Source organism: Lemur catta, chromosome 1 (assembly GCF_020740605.2).
Source record: "Lemur catta isolate mLemCat1 chromosome 1, mLemCat1.pri, whole genome shotgun sequence".
NCBI classification, from domain to species: Eukaryota; Metazoa; Chordata; class Mammalia; order Primates; family Lemuridae; genus Lemur; species Lemur catta.
This window is the reverse complement of record NC_059128.1, coordinates 284,503,249-284,530,675: the sequence shown is the minus strand read 5'-3', so window position 1 is coordinate 284,530,675 and position 27,427 is coordinate 284,503,249. Positions and strand designations below refer to the sequence as shown.

General features: G+C 66.4%; 1 protein-coding gene across 4 annotated transcripts; it reads right to left on the bottom strand.

Moving 5' to 3' along the window:
* Positions 1–375: 375 nt before the first annotated feature.
* Positions 376–25,888, bottom strand: PFKL (phosphofructokinase, liver type). 4 transcript variants are annotated; one of them, XM_045540787.1, is made up of 22 exons: positions 25,743–25,888; positions 19,563–19,636; positions 15,532–15,609; positions 14,186–14,375; positions 13,382–13,547; positions 12,944–12,988; positions 12,698–12,806; positions 11,061–11,156; positions 10,235–10,327; positions 8,393–8,518; positions 7,759–7,823; positions 7,001–7,064; positions 5,670–5,816; positions 5,282–5,352; positions 4,531–4,618; positions 3,750–3,902; positions 2,735–2,899; positions 2,549–2,610; positions 2,287–2,398; positions 1,443–1,542; positions 1,240–1,345; positions 376–918 (listed from the first exon to the last, which is right to left on the bottom strand). In XM_045540787.1, exons 1-22 carry the CDS (start codon positions 25,825–25,827, stop codon positions 771–773), a joined length of 2,343 nt encoding a protein of 780 aa, XP_045396743.1. In that variant the 5' UTR covers positions 25,828–25,888; the 3' UTR covers positions 376–770. The 4 variants fall into 4 exon arrangements, with proteins under 4 accessions (XP_045396743.1, XP_045396744.1, XP_045396746.1 ...); XM_045540788.1 differs by lacking the exon at positions 15,532–15,609 and having other exon boundaries at positions 25,743–25,880; XM_045540790.1 differs by lacking the exon at positions 19,563–19,636 and having other exon boundaries at positions 25,743–25,880.
* Positions 25,889–27,427: the final 1,539 nt, after the last annotated feature.

The following is a 27,427-nucleotide window of genomic DNA, read 5'->3' as shown; positions in this document are numbered from 1 at the left end:
CCCGTTCCCCCCTGCCCTCACCCTGGGGGTCTCCTGGGCGGCCGACTCAGGTCAGCACCAGCCCACGGCTCTGAGAACCCCCGGGCGTGTCTGGGAGCATCTGGGGCCAGACACGGGCCTGGGAACCAGGCTCAGAAACCCCAGCGATCTGGAGGACTGAGGCTGCAGCCTCCGCCCCATGGGGCAGGGCCAGGGAGGGCTCAGGTCACCCTGGTGACCTGCAGAGGATCATGCTCTGGCTGGTCCTAGAGAGTGGCCCAGGGCTTGTGTGCCTGGGGCCAGGCCAGCCCTGGGGACAGAGGACCCCACAGCCTGGGGGCTCCCGCCCAGCCTCCCACCCTGGTTCCGCAGCCATGCTTCCAGGGGCTGTTGAGCTCTACGGTCAGGGTGTGTTTATTCTAGAAAAGGTGACAAACACTGCTCAGCCACGGTGGCAGTGGTGGCAGGAGAAGGTCAGTGAGGACTAAGGGGCACGGCCCCTTCTCGGCATGGAGACCTGGGTCCTGGCAGCCTGTGGGCCAGGGAGGGTGGGGCCGCTGGTGTGGGGGGAGACGAGGGCCCCACGGGGTGCCAAGGCGGGGGCAGCGGCGTCCACGCACCAACAGCCCACGTCCCCCGGGCAGGAAGGTGGGTGCCGCGGGGGCTCTGTGCTCAGGCCACGGCAGGCTGGCCTCACAGCAGGCGGCCTCGGTGCCAGGGACAGGGGCTGGCACGGGGGCACCGGGGAGGCCAGAGGCGGTGGGCGCGGGGTGAGGGCACGGCCGGCGGCCTCAGAAGCCCTTCTCGATGCTCAGGGTGCTGCGGGTGACGTGCTCCAGCTCCCCGGACACGTAGGCGGCCAGGCTGATGCGGTAGTGCGCCAGCATCTTCAGCATGAGCCGCAGGCTCAGCCACCACTGCTCCCGCGGCATGCGGTGCCTGCGGGGCGGGGCCAGGGTCAGGCAGCTCCTCGGCCACCCCCAGCCTGTGCACCCACCCTCTGAGCGCGTCGGCAGTGGGGGCGTCCGGGACGTGTCAAGGGCACAGAGGAGGGGTCAGGCCAGACGTGACCAGTTCTGCCTGCCCTGCTTTGGCCACACCAGGGCCAGACCCCTGCCCTCCACACCCTGGCGTGGACTCCGGGCGTGGGGGCTGGGGGGCCACATGGGGTCGGGGTTTGCATGGGGCCTGGCCCCGGCCCCTGCAAGGTCTGCCAGCCCCTCAGCCTCCAGCCCTCCAAGTGACTTTGGTGGCACTCACTCGAAGTCGGTGTCATTCTTGAGCTCCGTGACAGGGCTGAAGGCCACAGCCTTCTTCTGCAGGCCGATCACACAGGCCGAGTCGGGGGAGTTGGCAAACACCCGCCCTGCGGACACAGGCATGTGCTGGCCCCCGAGGCTGGCCCCACCCCAGGGCCCTCGGAGGGCACAGTGGGGCCTCGGGGCCACCCTCCCCCGACATACCCTTGCGGTAGACCGCCCGCAGCTTCTCCGACATCCAGAGCATGGCCTTCACCCCCAGCTTGGTGCCATAGTTCCGGTCAAAGGGGGTTGGAGCACCGCCCTGGAAACAAGCAACCCACGTTCCGGTGCCGGCCGGGCTGCCAGGCCGAGGGGAGGAGGAGGCCCGGCCCTGACGCAGACGGGGCACCCAGGCCGGCACGCGAGCCGCAGAGTGCCATGCCAGGCCCACGCGGGGAGCCTCCGGGCAGCCTCTGGACACACATCCCCCCGTCCATGCCTGGAGGCCCCAGCCTGGACGCCACTTCCAGAGGCCAACAGAGGCCACCTCAGTTGTCTTGTCACCAGTGGGGTGGCCCCTGGGCCCCTGCATCTGGGAGGCCGTGGTCCCACCACAGACCTCGTGTCAGGCAACCCTGGCTGCCCCTCCCTGGCTCAGAAACCCCACGACGCAGGCTGCCAGCGGGCGCCAGGAGGCAGGGGTGGGTGCGGGGGAACGTGGGAGACTGGGCTGCCTGGTGGGGGTGGGGAGCTCGGCTCGGGGGCCCGAATGCCCTGGTCTGGGCCCCACCCGCCCCTTCCTAGAGGTGAGGCCTCAGCCACACGCCGTCCATGTGAGAGCTGAACGGCCACGAGGACACCTGGTGTGAATGCACATGTGTGAACTGGTGTGAGTGCACGTGTGTGAACTGGTGTGAGTGCACGTGTGTGAACTGGTGTGAGTGCACGTGTGTGAACTGGTGTGAGTGCACGTGTGTGCGTGGTCAGCAAGGGCCGTCCTGGCCGCGGGCAAAGATGTGGCGGGTACCAAGGACCCACCTTCCAGATCCGCACCCCCCACCTGTACCTGCTGCAGGTGGCCCAGCACGTTGGTCCTGCAGTCGAAGACGCCCTTGCCCTCCGACGAGTACAGGTTGTACAGGAAGTCCGTGGTGTAGTGCTCGTGGCACTTCTCGTTCCTGCACAGGGCACCGGGGCCTGGCTGGGGGCGTCCCACGGGCCAGGCCACCAGGCGGCAGCTCCCAGGAAACCGGGACCCCCACCCACCCTTTCAAAGGCCCGGCCTTTTCCTGCCCAGCTGCCCTCAGCGGCCCCGCCCCCAGCCTCACCGGAGCACCAGGCCCCTCTGGATGTCCGTCTTCATCTTCTCTGTCATGTGCTCCACGTTGGTCTGGAGGGGGGACACAGGTGCCAGGGACGCTGAGGGGGCCTGAAGGGTGGACAGGACAGCCGGGGCGCCCAGCCGCCAGCCCCGCCCCCCAGGTCCCGTGTGTCTCAGGAGGGGCCGGGCTCACCTTTAAGTCATGGATGTTGAAAGGGTCCTCAAAGACGTAGGCAGCGTCGGCCCCCACGGCGATGCCCGTCACCGTGGCCAGGTAGCCGCAGTAGCCCCCCATGGTCTCCACAATGAACACACGGCGCTTGGTCCCCGAGGCCGACTGCTTGATGCGGTCACAGCTCTGGGGACCAAGAGGGTCAGGGTCCTCCCTGTGCCCGCCCTCCCCAGCAGGTCACAGGACACTGCCACCCTGCCGGGACCTGTGTCTCTCCAGGCCAGCCTCGGGGTCGACTGAGGGTCGGGCGGTGGCGGCTCTCCTGCCCCATGTGCAGACGGAACTGGCAGCGCCAGGCGTGGGCCACCTCCCCCCAGGCCACACAGAATCTGGGGTTCTCCACCACGGGCGATCCCACCCCCAGGGACAGTGGACCTGCCCGGAGACACTCGGTGTCACGACAGGGCCGGGTGCCCGGAACCTGGGGGCAGAGGCAGGGGTGCCGCTGACGGGCTGTCCCCGCCGTGGGCCAGGTGCACCCTGAGCATCCAGGCCTCATCTGTGACCAGGGGCGGCCCTGCCACCCTCGGGTCACCAAGGGGGCACACGCATAAGTGAAAGCTGCCCTGCAGATGCCGGTAATGACGTGACGCGTGACGGCTCTAACTGCACGGTTCAGAGTGTGAAAAGGAAACCGGACGTTGAAGACACAGTCAGAAAAGGGAAACAGAGCAAGCTGGGCAGGTTGCGGGCCGCGAACCCCAGGGCTGAGACGCAGCCGCAGACGGGGCGGGGGAGGAGCGCCGGCAGCACCCGCCCGCGGTCGGAAACGCAAACGCCGAGACGGGCAAGCGCTGGACAAAGACAGTCTCCACACGACACACGCAGGGCCACGGATGTGCAGAACCACGTGCAGCTGCCGTGGAAACGGGCCCCACCTTCCCCATCGCAGGAGCAGAGGCCAGACGGGCCCCACCTGGCCGGGGCAGGGCCACGCTGTGCCCCACGGCCCGCTGCCCGCTCGTGCTGCCCGTACCTCCATGGCCGCGTTGACGGCGGTGTCGGAGCCCAGGCTGAAGTCGGTGCCGGGCACATTGTTGCTGATGGTGGCCGGGATGACGCACATGACGATGCACAGCTCCTCGTAGCGTCCGCGCGCCTCCACCAGCTGCAGCACCCCCTCGTAGGCCTGCAGGCGGCACAGGCTGCGCTCTCTCCCTGCCGCCGCCACCCGCCACCCACGTGCCCGCACCGGCCGGGGCCAGGGCCCTGCCGGCCTGTGTCTAAGGACCCTTCCAGGGAGACTGGACCCTGACAAGGGCCAGGGGAGCCCCCACCTGCCGCCACCCCAGATCAGCCCATGCAGTGCGCGCTGCCCGGACATCCTACGGCACCGGGCACTGGCTGGCCAGCCACAGAGTCACTGAGGTGACGTCCTCCAAGACTTAGAGCTCTGCCTCCGCCTCCTGCTGCTCCTCTCCCCTCCCTCCTCCTCCCCTCTCCTCCTTCCTCCTCTTCCTCCTCCCCTTCCTCCTCCTCCCTCCTTCCTCTCCCCCTTCCTCCTTCTCTTCCTCCCCCCCTTCCTCTTCCCCTTCCTCCCCCTCCTCCCCAGCACCCAGGGTAATTTGAACCTCGTGAAGCTTTCAGGAGAAGGTACAACACACGCCCAAGCCAAAACACCACACTTGAAAACACTCATCCCCATGGCCCCTGCCTGAGGCCAGCGGACCCGGGGGTTTTCATGAAGGGCCTCCTCAGTGGCCCCGGGGCAAGGGAGACATCTCAGGTCTCTTTGTCCCCGGCGGGCAGCCCCTCACCTCAAACCCGCCGACGACCAGCAGGGCGTGGATGTTGTAGGTGCGGATGTTTTCCACGATGGACTCCATGTGGCCCTTGGGCAGCGTCCTGCAGGCAGAGACACGTCTGTGTGAACGCACAGCATCCAAGGACACATGTCCAAATCGCAGCTGGTCATGGAAACACATGCCGTGGCCACTCCAGGGCCATTAACCAGTCACCGAGATGCCCCAGGAGCCATGCAGAGAGGGACACAGAGGCACAGGCTGTGCGCAGCCCGGGCACCCCTGGCGTCCTCACCGGACACGGAGACCCTCCCCTCCCGCTGGGCTGCTGTGGGCATCTCTGCCTGCCCGAGGCTTCCTCTCCCCACACACAGCAGCAGGAGGGGACACGCCCCAGCCCCTGCAGCCTCGCAGGCTTGGAGCAGGGCAGCGTCCCCCAGAGTCACACAGGGTGACTGTGCCCTCCCCACGCCCAGCCCACGGGGTCTCAGGCCCACCCACAGACCACCGGGCCCTGGGATGAAAACCGCCCGACGGACCCACAGCCAGAGTGACAACCAGCCCCTGCCCCCACCTCCCTGCCACAGAGCACCCTCCCTGCGCAGGGGACCGGGAAGTCCCGGCAGGACGGTGTGAAGCCTGCTCTGGGCAGGCCACCAGCCAGAAGAGGGGCCGAGCCCAGGGCCCCGGGGCTGGTCTCCCCTCGCCACCCCTGGATACTGCACCAGACCCTCCCGCCCCCAGCTGCCTGCGCCCACCAGCTCACCTCTTGGTCCCCAGCATGGAGCCACCACGCCCCAGCCAGCCAGCCACATGGTGCCAGCCCACTTCCTGCACCTGTTGGGGGGAGGCATGGTGTCACCAATTCCTTCCAGGTGGGGACCGGCCTGTGCTTGCAGGCAGGGGCCGTGACGGTGCTGCCACCTGGCCACAGGGAGAGCTGAGTCCCCGGGCCCAGGTGGGCACTGCCACACGGATGCAGCCCTTGGCCTCCACTGCCAGGCAGCTGGTCCCTTCCAGGGCGCCACTCGGAGACTGCACATTGTAAGCCCCGAGTCCTTGTGCGTTTGTGACAGTTTGCAGCCACGCTACGAATGAACCAGACAACCGCAAGCTCCAGCCACCACAGGCGCCCCCGTCACAGCCACACCCACCTGACCCTTGGCCAGGCCTTCAAAGCCGTCGTGCACGACGTATACCGTGTGGCCCTGGGAAATGCCGGTGCGCACCGCCGAGCGCACGGCCGCGTTCATGCCGGCCGCCGGGGCGCCCACGTTCAGGATGGCCAGGGAGAAGTTGGTCTGCAGGGGGAGGCGGCAGAGAGCGTGAGACGCGGGCCGCGGAAGGACCCGCCGGCAGGCACAGGAGGCCAGCAGGCGGCCGCTTCTGGAAAAGGGGCCAGTTCTCCTGCCAGCTGCCCTGGGAATAACCAGTATCTGCCCTACTGATGCCGGAAGGTTCCGGTGAAGACCAAGTGAGCCATGGTGCGAGCCTGGCACACAAAGGGCCACGTCCCCAGGCAGAGGCAGTGGTCGCTGTCGTCAAGCCAGGCTCGTGGGGCATTTCGTGGCTCTGAGCCAGCGTCAGTGCCTGCTGGAGGGTCAGCGTCACCTGTCCTCAGGGGCCAGGGAGTGGCACCGCCACAGAGAGGGGGGGAGCCCTGGCTGTCCTGTTTCCTGGTAGCCACGTTAAGAAAGTACAAAGCAACAGTGACATTCCTCTTAGGACTAGGGTTAACTGTACCCAGCACATCAACGTGGAATCCACCCACATAAAACGTCACTGGCGGCATTTCACCGTCACTTTCCACCCCGGGGCTCTGCAGGCTGCCGTGTGTCAGGCATGCACAGCACACTCGCTCTGGAGTGGCCACGTGCGGCTGGTGGCCCCCAGGCCACGTGGCTCTGTCGGGTCCTGGAGACCAGCCAGCCCTGCCGCCCATGAGTCAGCCGCGCCCCAGCCGGGCTCTGGGTGGTTCATGGAGACCACTTTGCCCTCCCCGGAGGATGCTGCCACCCCACAGCAAGCCCTGGAGATAAACAGAGACACTCAGTGACCGACCAGGTGACAAGCACCCAGGCTGGCGTGCTGTCTCCCGCCAGGCCCCGAAGCCCTGGCCCCAGTGAAGCTTCCACACCTCCTCGGTCACCCCTGTGGTGTGGCCTGAGGGGCCTCAGAGCCAGGACGCCCCTGGCTGTGACAGCCCTGTCCCCCGGCACTTTCACCACCCTTCTCTTGGAGGGACCCCGTCTCCTGAGGTTCTCAGCTGTCTCGGACGTTTCATAAACACTGGCCCCTGCTCTCCCGCGTTAACGCTGGGCCTGACTGTGGTCCCGTCAGCCGCTTGGAAAGCACCGGCCGACCGTGTGGCCGCAGCTCCTCAGACGGGGCCACGCGGGGCCTGAGCCTCCCACCCAGACGGGGGGGCGGGGTCGGTGGCAGGCCCTGCAGAGTGACAGAGCGCGTGTGCTGCCCACCGCCTCACCTTCTCCTTGGACACCTTCTGGTGGGCGAGCAGCTTGTAGATGTTCCAGTTGTTCTCGAAGCTCCTGGAAAGGAAGCCGGTCGTGCCACGTGCAGCCCTGCAGCCCCACAGCACGCAGCCGCACGGCTCCGCGCGGGGCCTCGGTCAGCCTCGGCACAGCCCCAGCGCGGCACGGAGCACGCGGCCCCGGAACTCTGCAGGTGGCTCGGCATGTGGCCACAAGATCAGCCACTAAGGAGTGGGCACCGTGCAGCCAGCCCCCCACCGTCACCACACCCCACGTGACACGGGGCCGTGTCACCCCACACAGCAAAGCATGCGGCCCGGCAGTGGCCGGAGCACAGAGACAGGAAACTCGGCATCAGAGCAGCCTGCGCCAGCCTGCCCGTGGGTGCAGCTGCGGGAGGGTAGTGCCCCATGCCACCCAAGGACTGACACCCAAACAGCTGGCCTTCCTGTCCCCCACTGGCCCCCGTGGCCTCCTGCCACCCCCTCCATGCCCAAATCCTGTGCACTGGGCGCTGGCCGTGCTGGGTCCCCTGCCCACCAGCAGCTGGTGTCCCCCCACCGCCCGCCCCCTGCCCCTCACCCACAGGGCCCGTCCCTCCTCTGAGACCCCTTCAAACAGTGCTCTGGAGCCAGTGGGGGCGCAGAGCAGCACCTGCCATCTCCGTAGCACGTGCACATCCAGGTGCCAGGCCCCCGAGGCCCCCACACGTCCCCGAGTAGAAGAGATGTGCCCCAGGGACGGGCCTCACCTGCCGCGGAGCTGGATGGCCTCGTCAAACTTCTTGTTGTCCATGGCTTTCTGCACCTCCTTCGTCTTGGAAAAGAGAAGCCGAGAGCACCTGCTGGTGGGGGGGCCTGGCCCGCTGGGTGGCCCAAGGGGGCAGGTCTGGCCAACATCTGATCCTGCCCAGACCCAGCAGCCTCTCGCCAGGGGCAGTGGTCACTGCCAAGGCCAGCTCCCAGGGCTGGCAGGGGCCAAGCAGGCCCCACCTGGTCCCAGCCACCACATCCTCCCTGGCAGGGACACCCCAGGGCCTCACACCACTCTGGGCCTCACACCCCGGGGGCCCCATGGGGCCTTAGGAACAGAGGGCAGGGCCTGCTTGGCCCCCAGACCCACGATCAAGCCCAGCCTGCCTGCACTGGGCCCTGGCTAGAGGCCAGCGTCCCCATGCCTGGGGTCCCCATTCCTCCCTGCCCTCCTCCCCCTCCCACCCAGGGAGGCCACATGACCTGCTGCGCTGGCTCCCCGCAGCTTGGTCACCCCTCAGGGCCTGTCCCACATCCCACCTCCCACGGGGCCCGCCGTGCTGGGGAGCCCACCACGCTGGGGAGCCACCGCGGGAGCCCGCCCCCTAGAGCAGCGGCGGGGGCCGTGCTCACCATCTGCACACACTCCATGAGGGGCAGCCGCACAGACTGGTTCCCTGAGAGGCTGGCCACGCAGGCCGGCGTGTCGGGCGTGGCCTCCAGCAGCGCCATCACGGCCTCCACGCCCATCTTGCTGCTCTGCGGGGAGGGGGCGGGGCTGAGGCCTACGCAGCCCATCCCCCCACACGGCCGTCCACCGCCAACCACGTGCCCAACGTGCCTTTGCACAAACCTCGCTTTCAAAGCCCTCACACACACGTGTGTGCACGCACACACACACATATGCACATGCACACGCACACGCTGGCTGAAGCTTCCAGGACAGGGGGCATCAGGGACAGAGACAGTCTGGCCAGCATTCATGACACCTGGTGGGCACCATTTCTGGGGGTCCCCATTCCCTGCTAGGAGGTCCAGCCCCTGCACTGAGAATCGTGGTCACGCAGCCACCTGCTCCTCTGGCCTGAGTGCGTAGGGCGGGGGCTGGAGCCGGGTCTCTGGTTCTTTCTGCGACGATCAGCTTCCTCACATGGACTTCCCTGGGGTGTGTCACCACTGGGCACAGCTGCGGGGCTGGCCAGGTCTTGCATCCAGGAATCGCCCCCACTGGGGACAAACCACAGCGCAGGTGTGGCACAGCCGAGGGAACAGGCAAGCGTACAAGAAGGCAATGCCTGTGGTGGCTGCCTGCTGTCCCACGACCACCAGCTGGCGGGTCTCCTGCTTCCTGGACATCCCCGCACGCCAGCTGGCATACAGTCCACGGTCCCCGCGGGTCCCTGCACGTCTCTGGAGCGAGGCACCGCCTGCCCTCTGCTCCGGACCACATTGTCCAGGACGTCTGTCTGGGAGCAGACTTGGCAGAAGGATTGCGGCTCCCTCAGGAGTACCGTGCAGGCAAGCCAATGGCCCGTTAGCGAGGATTCGGGTCCCCACTGCATGCCTGTGTCACGTGGCCCTCTTCACGTCACTCTGTTGGAACGTGTGCTGGGGACAGCAAGAGCAGGCCAGCACTCTGCTGACAGCTATGGCTATGAGGAATGAACCGCCCTTGGCCTCGGACCCAGGTGTTTCGTGTCTTCCACCAGCAGCCACAGAACCGCCAGGCCACGCTGCCAGCTGCAGGCAGATCTCGGGCCGTCCCAGCTCGTGGCAGCTGCATCTCTGCCCCAGGCGTGGTGGGGGTGGCTTGGCCACATGTCCCTGGCCCTGGAGAGGCTCCTTGGAGCGCACCTGAGGCCTCGCACAGGGTGTGGCGGGTGCCTGGACAGGTCAGCCGGGCCCTCTGAGGGTCAGTGTCCCCACCGCAGGGCAGAGCCCCGGCCAGCTCCCAGCACATCTGGGGACACCACACACTCTAGGGCCTCCTAAGGGCTCGGCACAGCACAGCCGCGTTTGGCGCCATAGGGCCGAGCGTAGCCCGCCGGGTCTCACCGCAGCACGGGCCCCGCCCCCCGTGACCAGCTGTCACACACAGGCGCTTTGCCACCACGGGCGTTTCCTGGCGCAGACCTGTCTCCCTCTGGCTCCAACACGATTCCAGAGGACCAGGTGAGACTCAGTGGCAACAGGCGGGAACCCAGCGCTCTCCCTCGCCACGCCTGGTCTCCCAGGCCCCCGACGCGTGTGCACGGCCCACGCAGGCTGGCCACCGGGAGGGTCTGTCTGCAGCCCCGACTGCCGCAGCCTGGGCTGGGACTGCCAGGAGGCACAGGGTCCCCAGGTCTGAGTTTCCTACACTCGCGGGGAGGGGGAGGGGCCCGGGCCCGTCATGTGCACGAGGACTGAGAGCCCACGCATACCCGCAGAAACATCCTCGCACACGCCCACACGCACGCACGACGCCCCACCTACCAGGACTCGGTCGAAGGCCGAGGGGGTCCCCCCTCTCTGCACGTGGCCCAGCACAGTCACACGCGTGTCGTAGCCCAGCCTCTGCACCACCAGCTGCTCGGGAGAGAGTCGGAAGCGGGTCAGGGGCTGTCGCCCCCCCATGGCCCCGCACAGGGCCCTAACCTAGCGCTAAGTCCCCTCACCGCTCCGCCTCAGGTGTCAGTCCCAGGGACCCCAGGGCCAGCCCAGGCACCTTGCACAGTGTGTACGTGCGCGTGTGCAGGTGTGCGCGTGCGTGGGGGTGTTTCCCGTGGTCCACCCCTCTGCGCAGTCTCCACCTGCCCCTGCGGTTCTGGGGCCACCGTGGACTGAGGATTCAGAGACAGTCGGCTCCTAGGCGAGGGGTGGGGACGCACTCACGGTGGGGGACAAAGGCAGGGCGCAGTGGGCCTGGGGCTGTGCTCCCTGCTGGAGCCGAGGAACCCGGGCTGGGGGGCAGATCCCGGAGGGGGTGGGGGACAGAGGTTAGGGGAGGACGGGCTCCTCGCACTGCGAGCTGCTTGGCAGTGAACACGGCCCATCAGTGGGCGCCGTTCCTGAGGGCTGGCCCGACCGGGCAGTCACTGGGATGCTGCCGGGGCCAGGCCCTCAGACAGCGTGTCCTGCACGGAGGCTGAGGGCAGAGGGCAGGACTCCCAGCACGGAGGGGCCGGCCGGCCCTGGGACGAGGTGGCACCTCCAGTGCTGGGCTGAGCCCAGGACCAGCCCCGTGAGGCCTGGACACAGGAGTGTCCACCCTGACCCAGCCCCCGCCCACGTGGCCTGGGCGCCCCTGGCCCACACTCACGTCCTTCACGTAGCTGGAGGAGATGGGCTTCCCGTTGCGGTCGATGGCGCCCTCGGCAATGATGATGATGTTCAGCCGGGACCCTCGGCTCCGAGTCTGGTCAAAGATACACCACAGGGCTCAGCTGCCAGGCCAGGGACACCTGCCCTGGATATGGCCACCAGGTGCTGGGGGAGGTGGTGGGAGTGGAGGGCTGCCTGGAGGAGGCGGCGCTGCTGCAGATGAGGCACCTCCAGTGCTGGGCCAAGCCCAGGGCAGGGCCTACCAGGTCCAGCCCGTGGGGCCTGGAGACGCAGGAGTGTTCCTGTCCAGACACAGGACACTGAGACTGTGCTGCAGGTGGGCAGGAGAGCGGGCACCTCACTCCCGACGCAACCCGGGTGGCGGGTGAGGTGGGGGGCAACACCTGCATGTTACAGGGGAAACTGAGGCTCTCACGGGACAGGCCTGAGTACCTTACACAGAGCAGGAAAGAGCCAGGTGTGCCCACCTTGCGTCCAGGCTGCCTCCGGGAAGGCCCGAGCCTGATTCACAGCAGGTAAGCCAAGGCCAAGGCCAAGGTCAAGGCCAAGGTCAGCCAGGCCGCCGCCACCACCAGCCCGGCTCTGCCTGCTTATCGCAGCCTGGGCCCCTGGGGCGAGCAAGGCCCTCACAGGCCCAGGGCCTCTGGGCAGCCCTGCACCTCGCTGCACGGGGGAAGGTTCCAGAAGCCAGGTCATGACCCTCGGCCCCTCGCACCCCTGACAGGGCCACACAGCTACAGGAAAGTGGAGCTGGTGTCTTGTCTGGCTTCACACGGGACAGGGACGCTCCGCCAGCCCAGCCCCGCGGCTGCCCCCAGACAGACCAGACCAGACCAGACCAGAGCCAGAGCCACTGGGGGCCGCGGGGTCACCCTGCATCGTGGGCTCCGTGGCACCCCGTCCACCCGAGCCCCGGCCTGGTTGAGGAGCCAAGCTGTCCTAGTCAGGGGGTCTCAGGGTCCACAGGGCAGAGCGTCAGCCTCTTCTATGCCAGAGCCCCCCAACTCCAGCCCAAGGCACCTCCCCACAGGGACCCCCAGCCGCTCCAGGCACCCCCGTTTCTCCCAGGGAGGCCTCCCCTGTCCTCTCCTCCCCCCAGGGCCACTGTCCACTGTGGTGTGGGCACTTGTGACCACTTGTCCTCCCAGCTGAAAACCCACTGCCGGGGCCCCCGGCTGCCCCAGGGGAGCACAGACCCTTCTCGCGAGGGGCGAGCAGCCCGGCCCCACCGGCCCCCTGCCCTGCAGTCTGGGCCTGGCAGGGGCTGCCCCTCCCGCCGGGCCACCGCCCCCAGCCCTGGCCGCTCGTCCTCACCAGGACAGCACCGGCTCCGGCTCACGGCTGCCACCCCAGGAAGCCAGCGTCACCGTGTTCCCCACACGGACCCCCCAGAGCTGAGCCTGGAAGAGGCCTGAGTGTCCCCCTCTGCCTCCTCTGCCACCGGGGCAGGGCCACACGGCCAGCCCTGGCGCCCTCCCGCCACTGCTGTGTGCTGCCCGGGAACACCGACCGCCGCTGCTGCGCCAGGGGCGATGGTTTAGCCACAGAATGCCAGGACGCTTCCAACGTCCCCAGGACACCGCGGCTCGCAGCAGGCCTGGGACGGCCACTCACCTCCCCGAGCCTCTCGCACATGAGGTTCTCCCAGCCGTCCTCGGGCGGCGCCTCAGGGATGAACAGCCAGTCGGCCCCCGAGGCCAGCGCAGACACCAGCGCCAGGTACCTGGGGGGCCAGGGCCACCTGCTCAGGACCCCTGCGGGGCCCACTCCGCCTGCCCCTCCCCCGTCCCTCCCCCGCCTGCAGCCCCAGGCCCTCACGCCCCACGCCGTCCCCGCCGCAGCAGCCGGGCAGCCGCTCACCCGCAGTGCCGGCCCATCACCTCCAGCACGAAGGTCCTCTGGTGGCTGCGGAGACGGAACAGGCGGCTCAGAGCCGAGGCTTCCACGGGCCTCCTGCCGCCACGTGGCTGTGCCCGCCCTGCCCCAGTGACACAGCGGCCGGAGGCGCCCGCAGAGGACGGCCCCCTCTCCCCACGCCAGGGCCTGCCGAGTCCCTGGGCCGGTGCTGACGGATCTGCCCCGAGGGTGAGGCCCACGCGTGGACCCCAGGCCTGGCCGTCCTGGGCCCCCTGCAGGGCGTGCTGCAGCGCAGCCGTGACAGCCGCAGCAGGAGGGTGGAGCTGACCCTGCCTGCGCCTCCCCAGCCCGCGGCCGAGGGCCAAGCAGCTGAGAGATGGAGCGACGCCGACAGCGCCACTGCCACCAGCGTCCACGGCCCTGCAGAGTCCCCTCGCTCACCTCTGGGCGGTGGTGGTGATGGCGTCGATGACCTCCATGATGCGGTGCAGGGCCGAGTCCGTGCCGATGGTCATGTCGGTGCCACAGAAGTCGTTGTCGATGGAGCCCACCAGCCCGGCGATGTTCAGGTGTGAGTAGGTCTGAGCCGTGGTCTCCGAGATCTTACCTGGCAGGAGCAGCGGGAAGGCCTGGCTGAGCCGCCACGCAGGGCGAGAGACCTGCTCCCGCCACCCCGCCCGCCGGCCTGCGGCCTGGGCAGGGCCCAGGGTGCCAGGCTCGGCCGCCCCCTGCCCAGCTCCCCACGGGTGCCGAGTAGACTCATCACCCCAACGGGGAGACCCCAGGGGGCCTTGGAGAGCAGCTGTGGCCTCATCTCAGGGTCCCCCACACGAGTGGCATGGAACAAACAAAGCTGCAAGAGGTCACTTTCTGAGCAGCAACCTCGGGACTTTGTGTCATATGTTACCCGAATTTTAACGACATTTCTGCGAGCTGGCACAGTCTGTACTGTGTCCAAAATCTCTCGGGCATCAGTTACAAACAGGACTTGCCCGCACGGCATCAGGGAGCCGGGAGGGGAGCTGGGTGGCAGCCCCGGCACAGCCTGGCCTCCCTGCCCCGGGCCCTGGGGGCTCAGATGCAACCTGCTCGGCCTGGCCAACGCCTACGTCCCCCGGAGCCTCGGCTCGCCCTGGCGAGGGCCACTCCTCCGGGCCAGTGGCGGGACCGCACCTCGCCTGCCCCGGGCACCCCGGGCCCCTGCCCCCATCCCGCAGGGCGCTGGGGCCTCCCGCGCAGACCCACCGTCAGCCACCAGCTGCTCCAGCAGGCCGCCCCACTCGCTGCGGAAGATGTTGGCGCCCGTGAGGCTGCCATCCCCGCCGATGACGCACAGGTTGGTGATGCCGTGTTGGACTAGGTTGTAGGCCGCCGCCAGGCGTCCCTCCCGCGTCATGAAGGCTTTGCAGCGGGCGCTGCCAATGACAGTGCCGCCCTGCGTGGAGACACCAGAGCCTTCACACAGGGTGACGGGGCAGAAGGCCCCTGGGGCACCAGAGAGACCCCAGTGCTGGCAGCAAGAGACCTGGTGGACCCCACAGAATCAGAGGGAGAAGTCCAGCTGTTCCCCAAACTGGGGCAGGTGTCCCCTCCTCCTGGGCCTTCCTCCTCCGATAGAGGATGAGGAGGGGACATCCGCCACCAGGCCTGGGCAGTTCCAACAAGTGACGGAGCAGGAAGGCTGGGGAAGCTGCGAAGCACCACGCACACCCATACACGCATGCACACCCACACACACCCACACATGCACTCATACATGCACGCACATGCTCACACACACCCATGCACACTCACGTGTACATCCACACATACGCCCACCCATGCACACTCTAACACACATGCACACTCCCTAACACACTAACACACATGTGCCCATACATATGTATTCACTAACACACACACGTACTCTCACACTCGCATGCGCACACACATGCACACACGCCCACACACTCACTCACACGGGCTGTGCATCGACGCAGGGAGGGTCCCCAAGGGTGAGTGGCGGCAGCCCTGGGTTGTGTCCACGCAGCCCCCAGGATCAGCTCCAGCCCTGGCTCCCCGAGGACCCCGACACAGCACTCGCAGGCCCAGGGCTCTCGGGGGACAAGCACCCACAGCCCCCGCTGCCCCTGCGCCCCGCCAAGCTGGGTCTGTGCCATCCTGGGACCTGCTCCTTGTGACCCTGGAGACACGGCCCAGAGGCAGAGCCTCCCGTCCCCACCACAGGCTGCCCGGTCCAGACCACGCTGTCCCAGGCCTGGACCCTGCGCGGGCTCCCTCGGCCCTCCTACCCCCGGCCCTGACCCCACGGCAGCCACATGACACGGTTGGCCTACAGCTGAGCCCCCAAGGGACAGGGCGTGTGTGTCTGTGCATCCGTGACTGTCCTTGCATGTGTGTGCTGTGTGTGTACATGTCTATGTGTACATGTCTGTGTCTGCGTGTCCACATTTGTCTTTATACGTGTGTGTGGTGTGTGTGTGTCCATCTCTGAGCGTGTGTGTCGTGTCTGTGTGTGTCTGTGTGTTTCCCTGGTGTGTGTCCCCATCCTGGGCACACCCGCCCACCCACGCGGCGCGAAGGGGCCTCACCAGCTGGATGATGTTGGAGACGCTGAGCCAGTTGGCTTGCTTGATGTTCTCCCCTCCTTCCACCAGGCCCTCGTAGCCCTGGAAGCGGAGGGCAGGCCTGAGACCGGCGGCCCTGCAGCGCCGACTGCACCGTCGTCTGGGAGCGGGAAGCTCAGGCCGCGGCCAAAGCCCCAGCGGCAGGAGGCAGGCGCGGGGGTTCTGACTGCGAGGCCCCGGCCTGGGCGGCCCACACGGGCACCCCATACGGCCGCACGTCTGTGCACCTCGGCATGACCACGCAGCCAGGGCCCGCCAGGGGCCTCTGAGCGCCAGCACCACGCCTGGGTCAGACGCAGCCAAGACCAGCACCCAGAGGCCCCAGAGGAAGCGGCTGTCCGGCCTCGCGACAACGCAGCACGCTTAGATCGCCTGTTTCCAGCACGGTGGAAGTGACGTGACCAGGGGCGTCTGTGCCAGCCCCGCCCTCCCGTGTGCAGCTGTGCGTCGCTGTGCTCTCTGCTGCGTGCCGGTGCCGCGTGAGCACCCACGGGTCACCCTCTGCCCCACCACCGACGGACACCAGGGAGGTCTCCAATTTGGGGAGGTCAGAAATTGGGCTGCCAAGCACACACACGTGTCCCTACAGGGGCATGCCGAGAGGACTCCTGGGCCCAGTGACGTGAGAGCGGCCATGGCTGGCACTGCCCACAGCACCCCGAAGTGCGGGTGGCGAGTTCCTCACCCACTCCACATCCCCACAGTGCTGGGCAGCGCTGGTCCTCTGTCCTGGCGCCGTGGGTCAGTCCTTGTGGCGGCTCTGACCTGAATCTCCCTGCTGACGTCTGCCACTGGCCACCTGGACAGCCTTGGTGCCACCTGCCTGCCTCCTACCACACGGCCACCCCTTTTCCTGCTGTCCGAGGGAGCTCGCGTGCAGTCTGGACACAGGCGTGTGGGGTTCACGGAGGGTGGAGACACAGGAAGGAGGGAAGGGCGGCCTCCCCCATGCAGCCCCCAGGCCCTCGGGGTATCCCCAGCCTGGGGCACACCCCAGCTCAGCCCGGCCTCCTCCCTCCACCTCCTCCCCAGCTGGGCAGGAGGTCTGGGGTAGGCAGGGGCTGTACACACCCTGCGCACGGTGAGGGGCTGGCTCAGGACACGGCAGGGCACAGCCTGACACCCACACGGAGCCTCCTGCACCAGCTGGGTTACTGGCAGGTGCCCCCCCCCGCCCCCGCAGGAGAACAGACAGAGCTGCTGCCCCCGGCTCAGGCCAGCCCTGCACCACCACCCCCGCCCCTGTCGTTCCAGCCCAGCCAGGCATGAGAAGAACAGGAAAACGATTCCAAAACCCACTGTGCTGCCTGAGTGAGCGAGTGGCTACAAAACACACAGACCTGTCTGCAAAGCCCAGCTTCTCGCCTAGAACCTGGTACCTGCCTGGCCCCGCCCCCACCCCCGCCCCCGCCCGGGTGGAGGAGCAAGCGACAAGGTCAGCCCGGCATCCTGTCCCGAAGAACAGCACGTTCCCAAGGCGCCGGGTCTGCCGGAATCTGTCTCACAGACACAACCCTCCTTCCTGCCCTGGGAACCTTCTAGTATGGAACGCCCCTGCACACCTCCCCCACCTTGCGTGGCCTCTCCTCCCAGGCCCACTCAGCCCCCACCCCCCAACCCCCACCCGGCCCCGGCCGGCCCCAGCTGCCTCCTCCTGTGTTGTCCCCAGAGCCCGCGAGCCCGGGCTGGCTGGCTCTTGGCAGAACAGAAGCATCCCCAGTTACTGCGGCCAGGACCGGGCAAAGTGCTTGTACCTGCAAGGTCACATCAGCGTTTGTGCCCTAACATCCGTGTCCCCGCTGGAGGAGACTTGCACCCCAAAATTCGGCGCTTTGCCACACCGACCTAAGGAAGCCCCCGCGTCTCCCCCCAGCCCAGGGGGAGCTGTCCCCTTATCTGCCTGGAGTCCTGACCGCCAAAGAAGAAAACACTGACCCTGGGTCCCCTCCCTGAGCTTTCATTAACTGAATTCATGTCTCCTAAGAAAGACTGGCATCTGTCACCACGCCTGGATGGACTTTGTCATAAACCATTGTCTGCCCTTCAGCCAGGAGACTTTGTCCCAGGCCACTGTATGTTCTTCAAGCCCACTGAACTCCCCTGAAAAGCATTCACTACCCCAAGTCACCCACAGTCCCCTCCCCTGCCCTAGAAGGAGGCGCGCATGCGTGGGGGGCAGTCACTCTGGTCCTCAGCAGACAGATAAATTTGCCTTTTCTCCTATTAATCTGCCTTCTGTGGGCTGATTTTTCAGCAACCTCCAGAGGGCAAAAGGGATGTTTTGCCTCCGCACCAGAATGTGTCACCTCAAAACACATCTCTTTGACAGTTTTGTAGCTAAGGGGCCACTAAGCAGCAGTGCAGGGAGCTCCCTGCCGTCCTCTGTGTGCCTGAAGGCGGGACAGAGAATCTCGAAGACAAAGGTCCTTCCCCGCTCCCCCTCCCGCCTAATGGAAATGCCCCGCACAGCAGCAAAGCTGGGGCAGCTGAGCACACTCTGTCATTAACCTTCCCGCACCCTCCCGCCTGGGGAGCCTCACGCTGCCCGCCTGTGTCCCTCGTCTCCCTAAAGCGCCCAGGCTGTGCCGACATCTTACGTAAGTTGCACTCCACGCTGCCCAGTGGCCCCCGGGCCCTGCGATGCCCGCACACGTGAACAAACGTGCTGCTTTCTCTCATTCCTCGCCCGTCACTGCAGGAATCTGTCCCAACCACCAACTTGGGAGGGTCGAGGAAAATCATAATTCCTCCCTGTCACCATGTGACAGAAGAAACTGAGGGTGGAGGAGGTGGAGAGACTGCAGCACGGCCTCAGGGAGCAGGACGGGGACCCAGGCCCCTGTGCAGATGCCTCTGGTCCCCAGGGCCACGCTGCCTGCCTGTGGGACGCAGAGCAGCTCCCTGAACCTGCCTGCGGGAACGCCAGGCCCAGCCCGCCCATGCGGGTCACAGGGCGGAGGAGCCTGCACAGACTGCTGCCTCACGCGTTCATGCGGACAGACCCCCTGTGGAGCCCAGGCTGGTGCCCCCTCCACCCCTGAGAAGGGAGAGGCAGAAGCCAGAGAGCAGGAGCCAGAGCTGCCACATTTTATGTAAAGAGTGAAAACAAAATAACAAATGGCCGCCAGAAAATCACAAGGCAGAGCAAGGAACTCCCCTGCCTGGATGTGAGCAAGTGTGCCTATGTACGTGCACCTGTGTGCGTGTGTGCATGTGTGCCTGTGTGTGTGCGTGTGTGCATGTATGTGCAAGTGTGTGTGCATATGTGTGTGCGTGTGCATGTGTGTGTGTGCATGTGTGTGCATCTGTGCATGTATGCCTGTGTGTGCATGTGTGCATGTATGTGCAAGTGTGTGTGCATATGTGTGTGTGCAAGTGTGTGTGTGCATGCGTGTGCACACGTGTGTGTGCATGTGTATGGGTGTGGATGCGCTGGCTGGAGGGTCAGCCCCAAATCCGCAATGGGGATTGGGGTGAGGCAAAAGGGTATCCCACGCAGCAGTAACAGAACAAACTAGAAGGAGGACACTCTAGCTGTGCCCCCTGGGTCATTCGAACAGAGTGTGGGTGAGGAGGTATGGGAGGGCTGAGGTCAGAGGACCATGGTGGAGGCAGCCAGGTCCCTGGGCCCAGCGCACAGAGGCCTCAGTGGGGACAAGGACCAGGCGGAAGGCCTGGCAGGGTGCTGTGGGCAGGGCCTGGCCCCTTGCACTGTCATGTCCTGACCAGCCTCGGGGTAACTCTCCCCTCTCAGACCCAGCCTCTGGGGTTGGACGCTGACCAAGGTTGCTGGGGCCAGGGCTCCCCGTCCCCTCTGTCCCCACTTTCTCCCCTCCCCCACCCCGGCCCGGCCGCAGAGTGGGCAGTTCCCTGGGCAGCAGGTGTCACTCCCCCGACCATGCGCACCCTGCAACTGGACACAAGGGCCACCCAAAGGCTTTCAGGTGACCCACGTAGAACAGCCCACGGAGGCACACAGCCCACGGCGGCCTTACCTCATAGATGAGGAAGACTTTGGCGCCCACGTAAATGCCCATGCGCGTCACAGCCCTGACAGCAGCATTCATGCCTGTGGGGAGGCGGGCACACTGGTCAGTGCAGGTGGGGCGTGGGGGCCTGGGGCCCTCCCCATCACAGGGTGCGTGGGGGCCTGGGGGTCTCCCCATCACAGGGGGAGTGGGGGTCTGGGGGCCCTCCCCATCACAGGGGGCGTGGGGGCCTGGGGCCCTCCCCATCACAGGGGGCGTGGGGGCCTGGGGGTCTCCCCATCACAGGGGGCGTGGGGGCCTGGGGCCCTCCCCATCACAGGGGGGGTTGGGGCCTGGGGGCCTCCCCATCACAGGGGGTTGGGGCCCCTGGAGCCCCCTCCCCGTCTCAGGAGGCTCCGGGCCAGGACGTGCAAGGACCAGCCGTGGGTGACCACGTGGAGCCCCAGGGTGACCTCACAGTTCCCGGTTTCAGCTCTGAGCACTGGGAAAGGTGCCCCAGGGTTAAAGCAGGAGCACCCGGCAGGCAGCGTGGAGGCAGGGGTGTGCCAACGTCCCGGCTCCACTCCCACGCTGTCCCCCTCACATATCCCAGCGCCAGGCCCTGAGCTCGGAGGATCTGAGGAAGTCGGGGGCTCGGCCCCAAGGTGGGAAGCAGGGCAGATGGAAGGGAGCGTCTGGTGGGGGGAGCCACTCAGGGAGCAGCTCTGGCGCTGAGGAAAGTGCCCCCTGGACCTGGGGCCCCGCGCCCCTGCCTGGCACTGAGACAAGGGCACTAAGGACAGGCCCTTCTGGCCCAGCTCTCCAGGGGACAGCCCTGCCCTTCCCAGGGCCTCCGGCAGGGCAGCTGCATGGAATTCCCACCCTCCAGCCCGAAGGTGACACTGATGTCACCAGGCTTGGGTGGGTCGCCTCCTCTTCCCTGTCCCCTAGACGGGGCTCCCAGGACTGTGGTTGCAGAAGGAGCCTGTTCGTGGTGGCAGTGCCCTGCAGAGCAGGTCCCTGGAGGGGACTGATGCTGCCGCAGGCAGGAGGTGCCGGCGGTGCTTTGCCTCGACCTTCCCAGAGCCCACGTCTCCGAACACAGCCGTGGTCTGACACGGGAGGGGCAGGCGGGACCGCCCCGACCCCAGAGAGCAAGGAAGACCCCACCCCCTGGGCCGGGCCTGGGCTGGTCGCAGACAGACCTGAGCCTGCTCTCGCCCCCGAGCAGCCCGGCCCTCCTGCCCGCCTCCCGCCTAGACTGGAGCCCGTGGCACTCACGTCCTGCGTCTGTCCCTAAGCCTAGAGAAAGCCGTGCCAGGGAGGAGGCCGTGCCCAGGAACCTCTGCCCCCCTGCCCCCAAGCTCGGGAGGCCGGCAGTTGGCAGGTCCCGCAAGGGTGCGTGGTGACACTGTGGACAGATGTGACCTCACAGCGCCTGTCCCTCACGAAGGTCCCGAGAGGCCGACTGGGCCTAAATTTGAAACAGAGCCGAGCAGCCATGTGCCAACTAGGGGTCACAGAGCTACTCCAAGTGCCCGGAAAACTCAAATCTTCTTAACTCTGGGACTCCAGAGCTCACCTGAACCAACCAATCAGAGCTCAGCTGCACCGACCAATCAGAACTGAGCGAGTTCCAATCCCTCTCCTGCATAAATGGATTTCACTAAGAACCTGGGTGGGAATTTTCCCTGTAAAACCTGAGTCTCTCCTTGCATTTGTCCTCCGAACGCACCTCTGGTTTACCCCAGGCTGCAGCTCTCCAGTCTGCAAACGTTCACTGGAGTAGTCTTTCCTCCAAACTCCTTCTCAGAGAACTTTTGTTAACCCCGTGGGGACCCCAAGGAGAAGACGAGTGACCTTGACCCTGGTTACCCCAGAGTCTCCCGGGGTCTGGGGCTGGGGCCTGGGGCTGGGGTGATGCCCCCAAGCCTTGAGGAGGAGCCCCGCAGGGCCGGCGCCCTGCACAGGGGCCACGCGGCAGACGGGCGGTGGCCACTATCCCCACATTACCACCCACAACCGAGGTCCTAGCCAGGGTGAGGGACCTGCTGGAGCCCCGCAGGAAGGGCAGGTAGGGGTTCACCAGACCCCTCCGCAGGCTTAGCGAGTGGCCCCCTCCCCACCCAGCAGCCTGGGCTCCCCAGCACAGGTGTCCAGGAGGAGGGGGCGCCCAGACATCGGGGCGGGTGGCACTCAGCTCCACAGAGACCTGGCGCTGTCCAGGCTCTCAGCTCACTCGCTCGACTTTGGGAAGCAAAGCCCCATTTCTAAAGAAACAGCACGTCTCACATTCCCCAAGCAGATGGAAGTGGGGGTGCTAGGGCTGAAGTTAGGGGATGGGAACCCAGCGAGCATCCCTGCACACACACCCAGACACCCCAGGGCTGTCTAAGGAGCTCGGAGCCTGTGTCGCCATGAGACCTGAGCCTGAGGAGCGGGTTTCCGTCAACCTCCTCGGGAGCCGCATTCCTCAAAAGGCCTTTTCAACTGCCCTTTCACCTGCTTTCCTCCCTCCAAGTAACCTGCTGCCTGAAGTCAGGCACTTGAGGCTGTGCTTGCGGCTGCTCCCCCTTGCTCCCCCATCCTCCCTGAGCTTGCGGCTGCTCCCCTTTGCTCCCCCATCCTCCCTAAGCTTGTGGCTGCTCCCCCTTGCTCCCCCCATTCTCCCCTGTGCTTGTGGCTGCTCCCCCTTGCTCCCCCACCCTCCCTGTGCTTGCCGCTGCTCCCAGTCTTCCCAGTCCTCCCGGAGTGGGGGCGGTGAGGGAGATCCGCTCAGCTAGAGCCAGGCAGCTAAGCCTCTCCCTCCCTCCCTCCCCTCCGGGGGCCCTGTCAAACCTCTGGCAGGAAGGAGGAGCAGGCAGCTCGGGACAGGGCAGGAGGGGGGACCCAGGCCCAGCGTCCAACCTGCAGGTCTCTCTGGTAACCCCTGCTCTGGGCAGTCCCTGTGCTGCGAGGCGGGCGAGGTCACAGCCACCCCGCCAGCGGGCCTGGGGGTCTTGTCAGGGGCCCCGGGAACGGCACACGGATCCCAGGGTTAGGGTCATGCTGGTGCGACACCCCTGGCCTCCCAATGACTTCAGGATGCTCTACAAAATAAAACCTGCTCTGGCACCCAGAGACAACAAAGCCACCAAGACCCCGCTTTGTGTCATGCCCCCCCAAAACCAGAGTGGCCGAGTTACACAAAAGCCTGGGTTTTACCACAGAGCAGGCCTGTGTCACCATGAGACCTGAGCCTGAGGAGCGGGTTTCCGTCAACCTCCTCGGGAGCCGCATTCCTCAAAAGGCCTTTTCAACTGCCCTTTCACCTGCTTTCCTCCCTCCAAGTAACCTGGGAGCAGCCACCAGCCCCGCCGGGTGGAAGAGCAGGCCGGGGAGGGGCCCGGCTGCTGCCGTCAGCTGAGGACAGACCCCTTCCTGGGGCCAGCAGTGCTGGTTCCCGGACATAAGGGACGCAAGGAGACTGATGTCCGAGGGTGACGCGTGGGCTCCTGTGAGACCCTCCTCACAGTCAGCGCGTGCCAGAAAGCAGTCGTCACGAGATGACCTCGCAGCTGCAGAGCGCAGTGACCAGCTGACCGTGTGAGCACGGAGCCCGGCCCAACACGGCCATGAAGGTGTGCGGAGGAGGGGACACGGAGTCCTCACCTGCAACACCAGGACAGGGACGGGGCAGGTGCAAGAAGCAATGTCCAAGAGAACCAAAAGTGCCCACGCCAGGGGTGAGACTGAGGGGTGGAGACGGGTGGGCCAGGCTGTTTTTAAGTGTTGTGGTGACACTGCACAAATTATGCTGATAAAATAGACATCCTCGAACCACGGCTGCCTTCCCCCAACTCAACAACACGCACTCGTGGCCACAGGCAGGGGAGGGCCAGAGCCGCAGAGGACGGGACTTCCCAGCTGGCTGGAGGAGCCTGCGAGGAGGCCTATCTTGTCCTCTCCCCGCTTCTTACAGAAGGGGAAACTGAGGCCTGAGAGAAGTGCTTGCCTCAAGTCCCAGGGCTGGTCAACATCGGCCCCACCAGGACCGGGGCTGGGGTGAGGCTCCACTCATGAGGCTGGTTGGTTTTCACACATTCCAACAAATGCACTTTACATGGGGGGGGGACGGTGCCCTCTGTGTCCCCAACCCATGCTGCTGTCAAGCCCAGCTGGCACCAGAGGGCACACATGGGGCTGTGTGTCCTCCCCAGGTCCTGACAAGGCAGTGGGGAGCCCAGAAGGGAAAGAGGGCGCCCACTGCCTGGAGCCGGGCCACGGGGCGGTGCTGGCCCGGGAGTGCACCCACAGACGGTTCAGAGCTTGAAAGACAGAAAGGCTCCATTCTGCCCGGAATGCCAGCTCCTCCCCCGCGTACCATGACAACTGCCCCTGAATCCTCCTCCCGCATCAGCCCCAGCCCTGAACCGGGGAAGCTGCGGAGTCCTCCTCCCTGGCAGAAACCCCCACCTCCCACGCCTACCAGGCAGAGAGCCACACGCAGGAGACGCTGACGCTGCCGGGGCCCCGGGAAGTGAGGACAGAGAATAGCCAGGGGTGGCACCAGCCAGCGGTGCGCTGAGGGACACACTCCCCGCCACGGCCAGGAAGTGCTGCCCACTCCGTGTGAGGACCAGGGCCAGGCTGGCTGGTGGGGACCCCCAGCTCGCACAGGCTTTGGCCCCTCCAGGCCCTCCTGCCTGCACTCCCAGCGTCCTCCCCGGGGTTGGGGTCCCAGAAACACCTGCCAGTCTGGCCCTTCGGTCACCCTCATCAGGCCCCGTTCTCTGTTTAGTGTGGGGGGCAGCAGGGACATGTCGCCCCAGGGGCCTGCCCCCCTATCTGAGTGCACATCGGTTAACCTCCGACCCACAGTGCTACTGTCTCCTGCTGCAGATAAGGAACCTGGGTGTGGCCCTTCTGTGCTTCAGGGAGCCACAAGGTGCGAGGTGGGGTTCCGGCCTCGCTGACCTCACCGAGGAAGCGCCCCTCTGTTGGGGAGGAGGGTCAGCCCTCCTGAGACGTTTCCGTGGGCCAGTCTCACGGACGGTGCTTCCCCGAGCCCACCCGCCCAGCACACGCCAGGCCCAGCGGGCGCAGCCGGGCCCGAGGGAGGCCTCCCTGCAGGCTGCCAGCGCCTCCTGCCCTCCTGGGCCTGCGCCCGGGGAAAGCCCCTTCCTCCTCCCTCTCCCCACTGCCAGGTAGGCAGAGGACAGCCAGGTGCCTGAGGCTGGGGGCAGGTGTGTGTCTGCATTTTCTTAGCAGTTTTCTGAACTCTCTAGAAGAAAATAGACTAGGACCAGCCGCACAGCCTGAGGGTGCCAGCTGGGCCCCCTCTTAGGCCACCCGGTTTCCTGGTCTCCTTAAGGCCTCTCTCTCCTCCCCAGGGTCTGGGTGGGTGGAGTCATGTGCAACAGGTGCCACACTGGCCACCTCCAGCCAGAGGCTCTGGGGACCAGCAGTCAGGGCAGGACCAGGCCACCAGGAGCAGGGCTGTGGGGAGGATGGAGCCACAGGCCGGACACCCACCCAGCTCTGCCTAGGTCTCAGCAGCAAGACCCTCTGGGCAGGCCACCACCATCCGGGGCCTCCCCTGCACAAGGCCGGTAAGAACGGGGCTTTGCTAGAAAAAGCCCTCCCCGAGGGCTCGTCTTCCCTCCCTTCACCCAGCCCTCAAAGCTAAAGCAATGGGAGGGCCCAGGCGTCGGAGCTGTGCTGCTAAGCCCGCCCCAGAGGGCACAGGGTCCCGGAAGCAGGCGGGCAGGGGCGGGCCCTCCCGGCGGAGGTTGGGGAGGCTCGGGGTCCCCAGGAGGGCTCAGGACCGGGAAGGACAGGGCTCCGGGCCGGCGGGACCTGCCCGGCGCGCTCTTAGCGACCACCGCTGAGCATGGCCTGCGGGAAACAGGGGCCCTGACACGTGTCACTCGAGAGCCCGGGGCAGCAGAGAGCCGGCAGCAGAGAGCATGCAGCGGGGCGCCGCTGCGCAGACACACCCCCGCGGGCCGGGCCGGGCCGGGCCGGGCGGGGCGAGGCCGTGGCGGGCCGCACGTACGCCGGTGACCCGGGCGCGGGGGCGGAGTCGGGGGACGGGACCGGAGGCGCAGCGCCGGGGTACGGGAGTGGGGGTCCCGCGGCCCTTCCCCAGGCGAGGGCTGGCGGCGCCCAGAGGGGTCGGCCGGGCAGACCACCCCCGCCCGCGCCCCCCGCCCGCGTGTCGCCCACCTTGCGCGTCGCCGCCGCTGGTGAGCACCCCGATGGCCTTGCCGGCCGCCGCCACCCGCAGCTTCTCCAGGTCCACGGTGGCCATGGCGAGGTCGGGACCGGGGCGCGCGCTCTCCTGCCGCCGCTCCGCGCCCGCCGCTGTCGCCGGTCCCCGCCCCGCGCCGTCCGCGCCACCGCGCCGGTCCCCGCCCCAGCCCGTCCGGCCCCGCCCCGGCCCGGCCCCCAGCTTGGCCGACCGCCGCGGGGGAGGAGCCGCGGGGACACGCGGAGGGGCCGGGCGCGTCTCTTCCGGAAGTGCGCGCGGAGGCTCCGATCCGGATTGCCAAGGACCTGCCCGCCGGCCACCAGCGGGGTCGCCGTCGCCCGCTCGTGGGGAATCTGCGACCTTGGCCCCACCGTGGTCGTCTTTTTCGCTTAACTTTCTAAAGCTGTTGAGTTTATCAAATGCATCACGTTTGTGGAGGGTGCATTTCATCACTGCCCAGGTGCTGTTGGTGAAACCTGTGGCCAGACCTTCCGCGAAATTCTAAAACGACCTGGCCTTGCGGTGGCTGGAGCTAAGCGAGGCCGGCCGAGGCGTGACCGCACACGCGTCCCTGGGCCGGGCCCTGTCGGCTCTGCCTGCCCCGGGCCTGCTGTCCTGGGCCTGCTGCCCCGGCCTTGAGCCGGCTCAGGTCGGCTTTCAGCGCCAGCGAGCGCAGGCTGGAAACGTAGCGCCTTCGCGGAAGGCAGCTCGGCCTCCTCCAACGGCAGGTGACAGCCCCTGGAGCGGCTGCCCGAAGCCCGCACCACTGGCTACTGCCAAGCGAAGCCCGAAGTTGACGGAGACCTTTTGTCTCATTTCAAGTCTAAAGATCAGGCCAAGGGTGGAGACGCGCGGTGCGCGAGGAAGCGTGATCTGGGGCGGGCAGCCGCCAACACGCGGGCTCTGCGTACTGTGCTTTCAACGCTGGCATCAAACTTGCTCTCTCTGCCCTTTGAAAGCTCCCCAGCCCTTTGTTGGGAGAGACAGCCTGGTCCCCCGTTAACCCGCACTGTCTGCCTTTTGTTCAAGCAAACTGCCCCCCAAAGCCTGGCCTGTATAAATTCCTTTTTCCCTCTCGTGCCAATTCCTGTTGACTCAGGGATCAAGAACCCGGAAGTTGGTAAGGTGCCTGCCAGCTAAAAGCGACTGCGCGGAATTTGCAATTATAGACCCAAGTCTAATTAACTTTGTTTTTGAAGAAGTTCTTTGCAGTCAGCCGAGATTGCTCCTCCCTCCCATTCAGTGACTTGGTGACAGCCTTCCTGCGCTGGCTGATGCCTGGGCTGAAGTGGTGTCGCTGGTGGACACCAGCCACATCCACTTATTTATTCCTTCAGTGAATTTGCAGGACCCTTGGAAAACTCTTGCCTGACAGGCAGCATGTGCAGGCGAGGAGTTCTAGCATGTAAACAAAAAATAAATTCCTAAGCCCCCCACTGACTGAACAGACCCCCTCTTGGCCACGGGGACCCCAGAGAAACCTGAAAAATTGAGCTCCCAGCCATGAGTGGGGGAGAGGTCAGACATACTTCATTATACCCCCTCCCTTCTGGGGTTTAGACACAACGGGCCAGCGTGAATGTTAGAATAGAGCTCATAAGACTGACAGAACAGTCTCTATGGCAATGACATAGTCAATTATAAACAGGGCCTGAGGCCA

What these genes read in the sequence shown, in the direction of transcription:
- PFKL (XM_045540787.1), bottom strand. Translation starts at nt 25,827, where the DNA reads ATGGCCACCGTGGACCTGGAGAAGCTGCGGGTGGCGGCGGCCGGCAAG. An exon ending in ATCACCACCACCGCCCAGAG is followed by an intron (nt 12,989 to 13,381) that starts GTGAGCGAGGGG and finishes CCGTCTCCGCAG; the next exon opens with CCACCAGAGGACCTTCGTGC. An exon ending in GCGGGCGGTCTACCGCAAGG is followed by an intron (nt 1,346 to 1,442) that starts GTATGTCGGGGG and finishes CTGTGTCCGCAG; the next exon opens with GGCGGGTGTTTGCCAACTCC.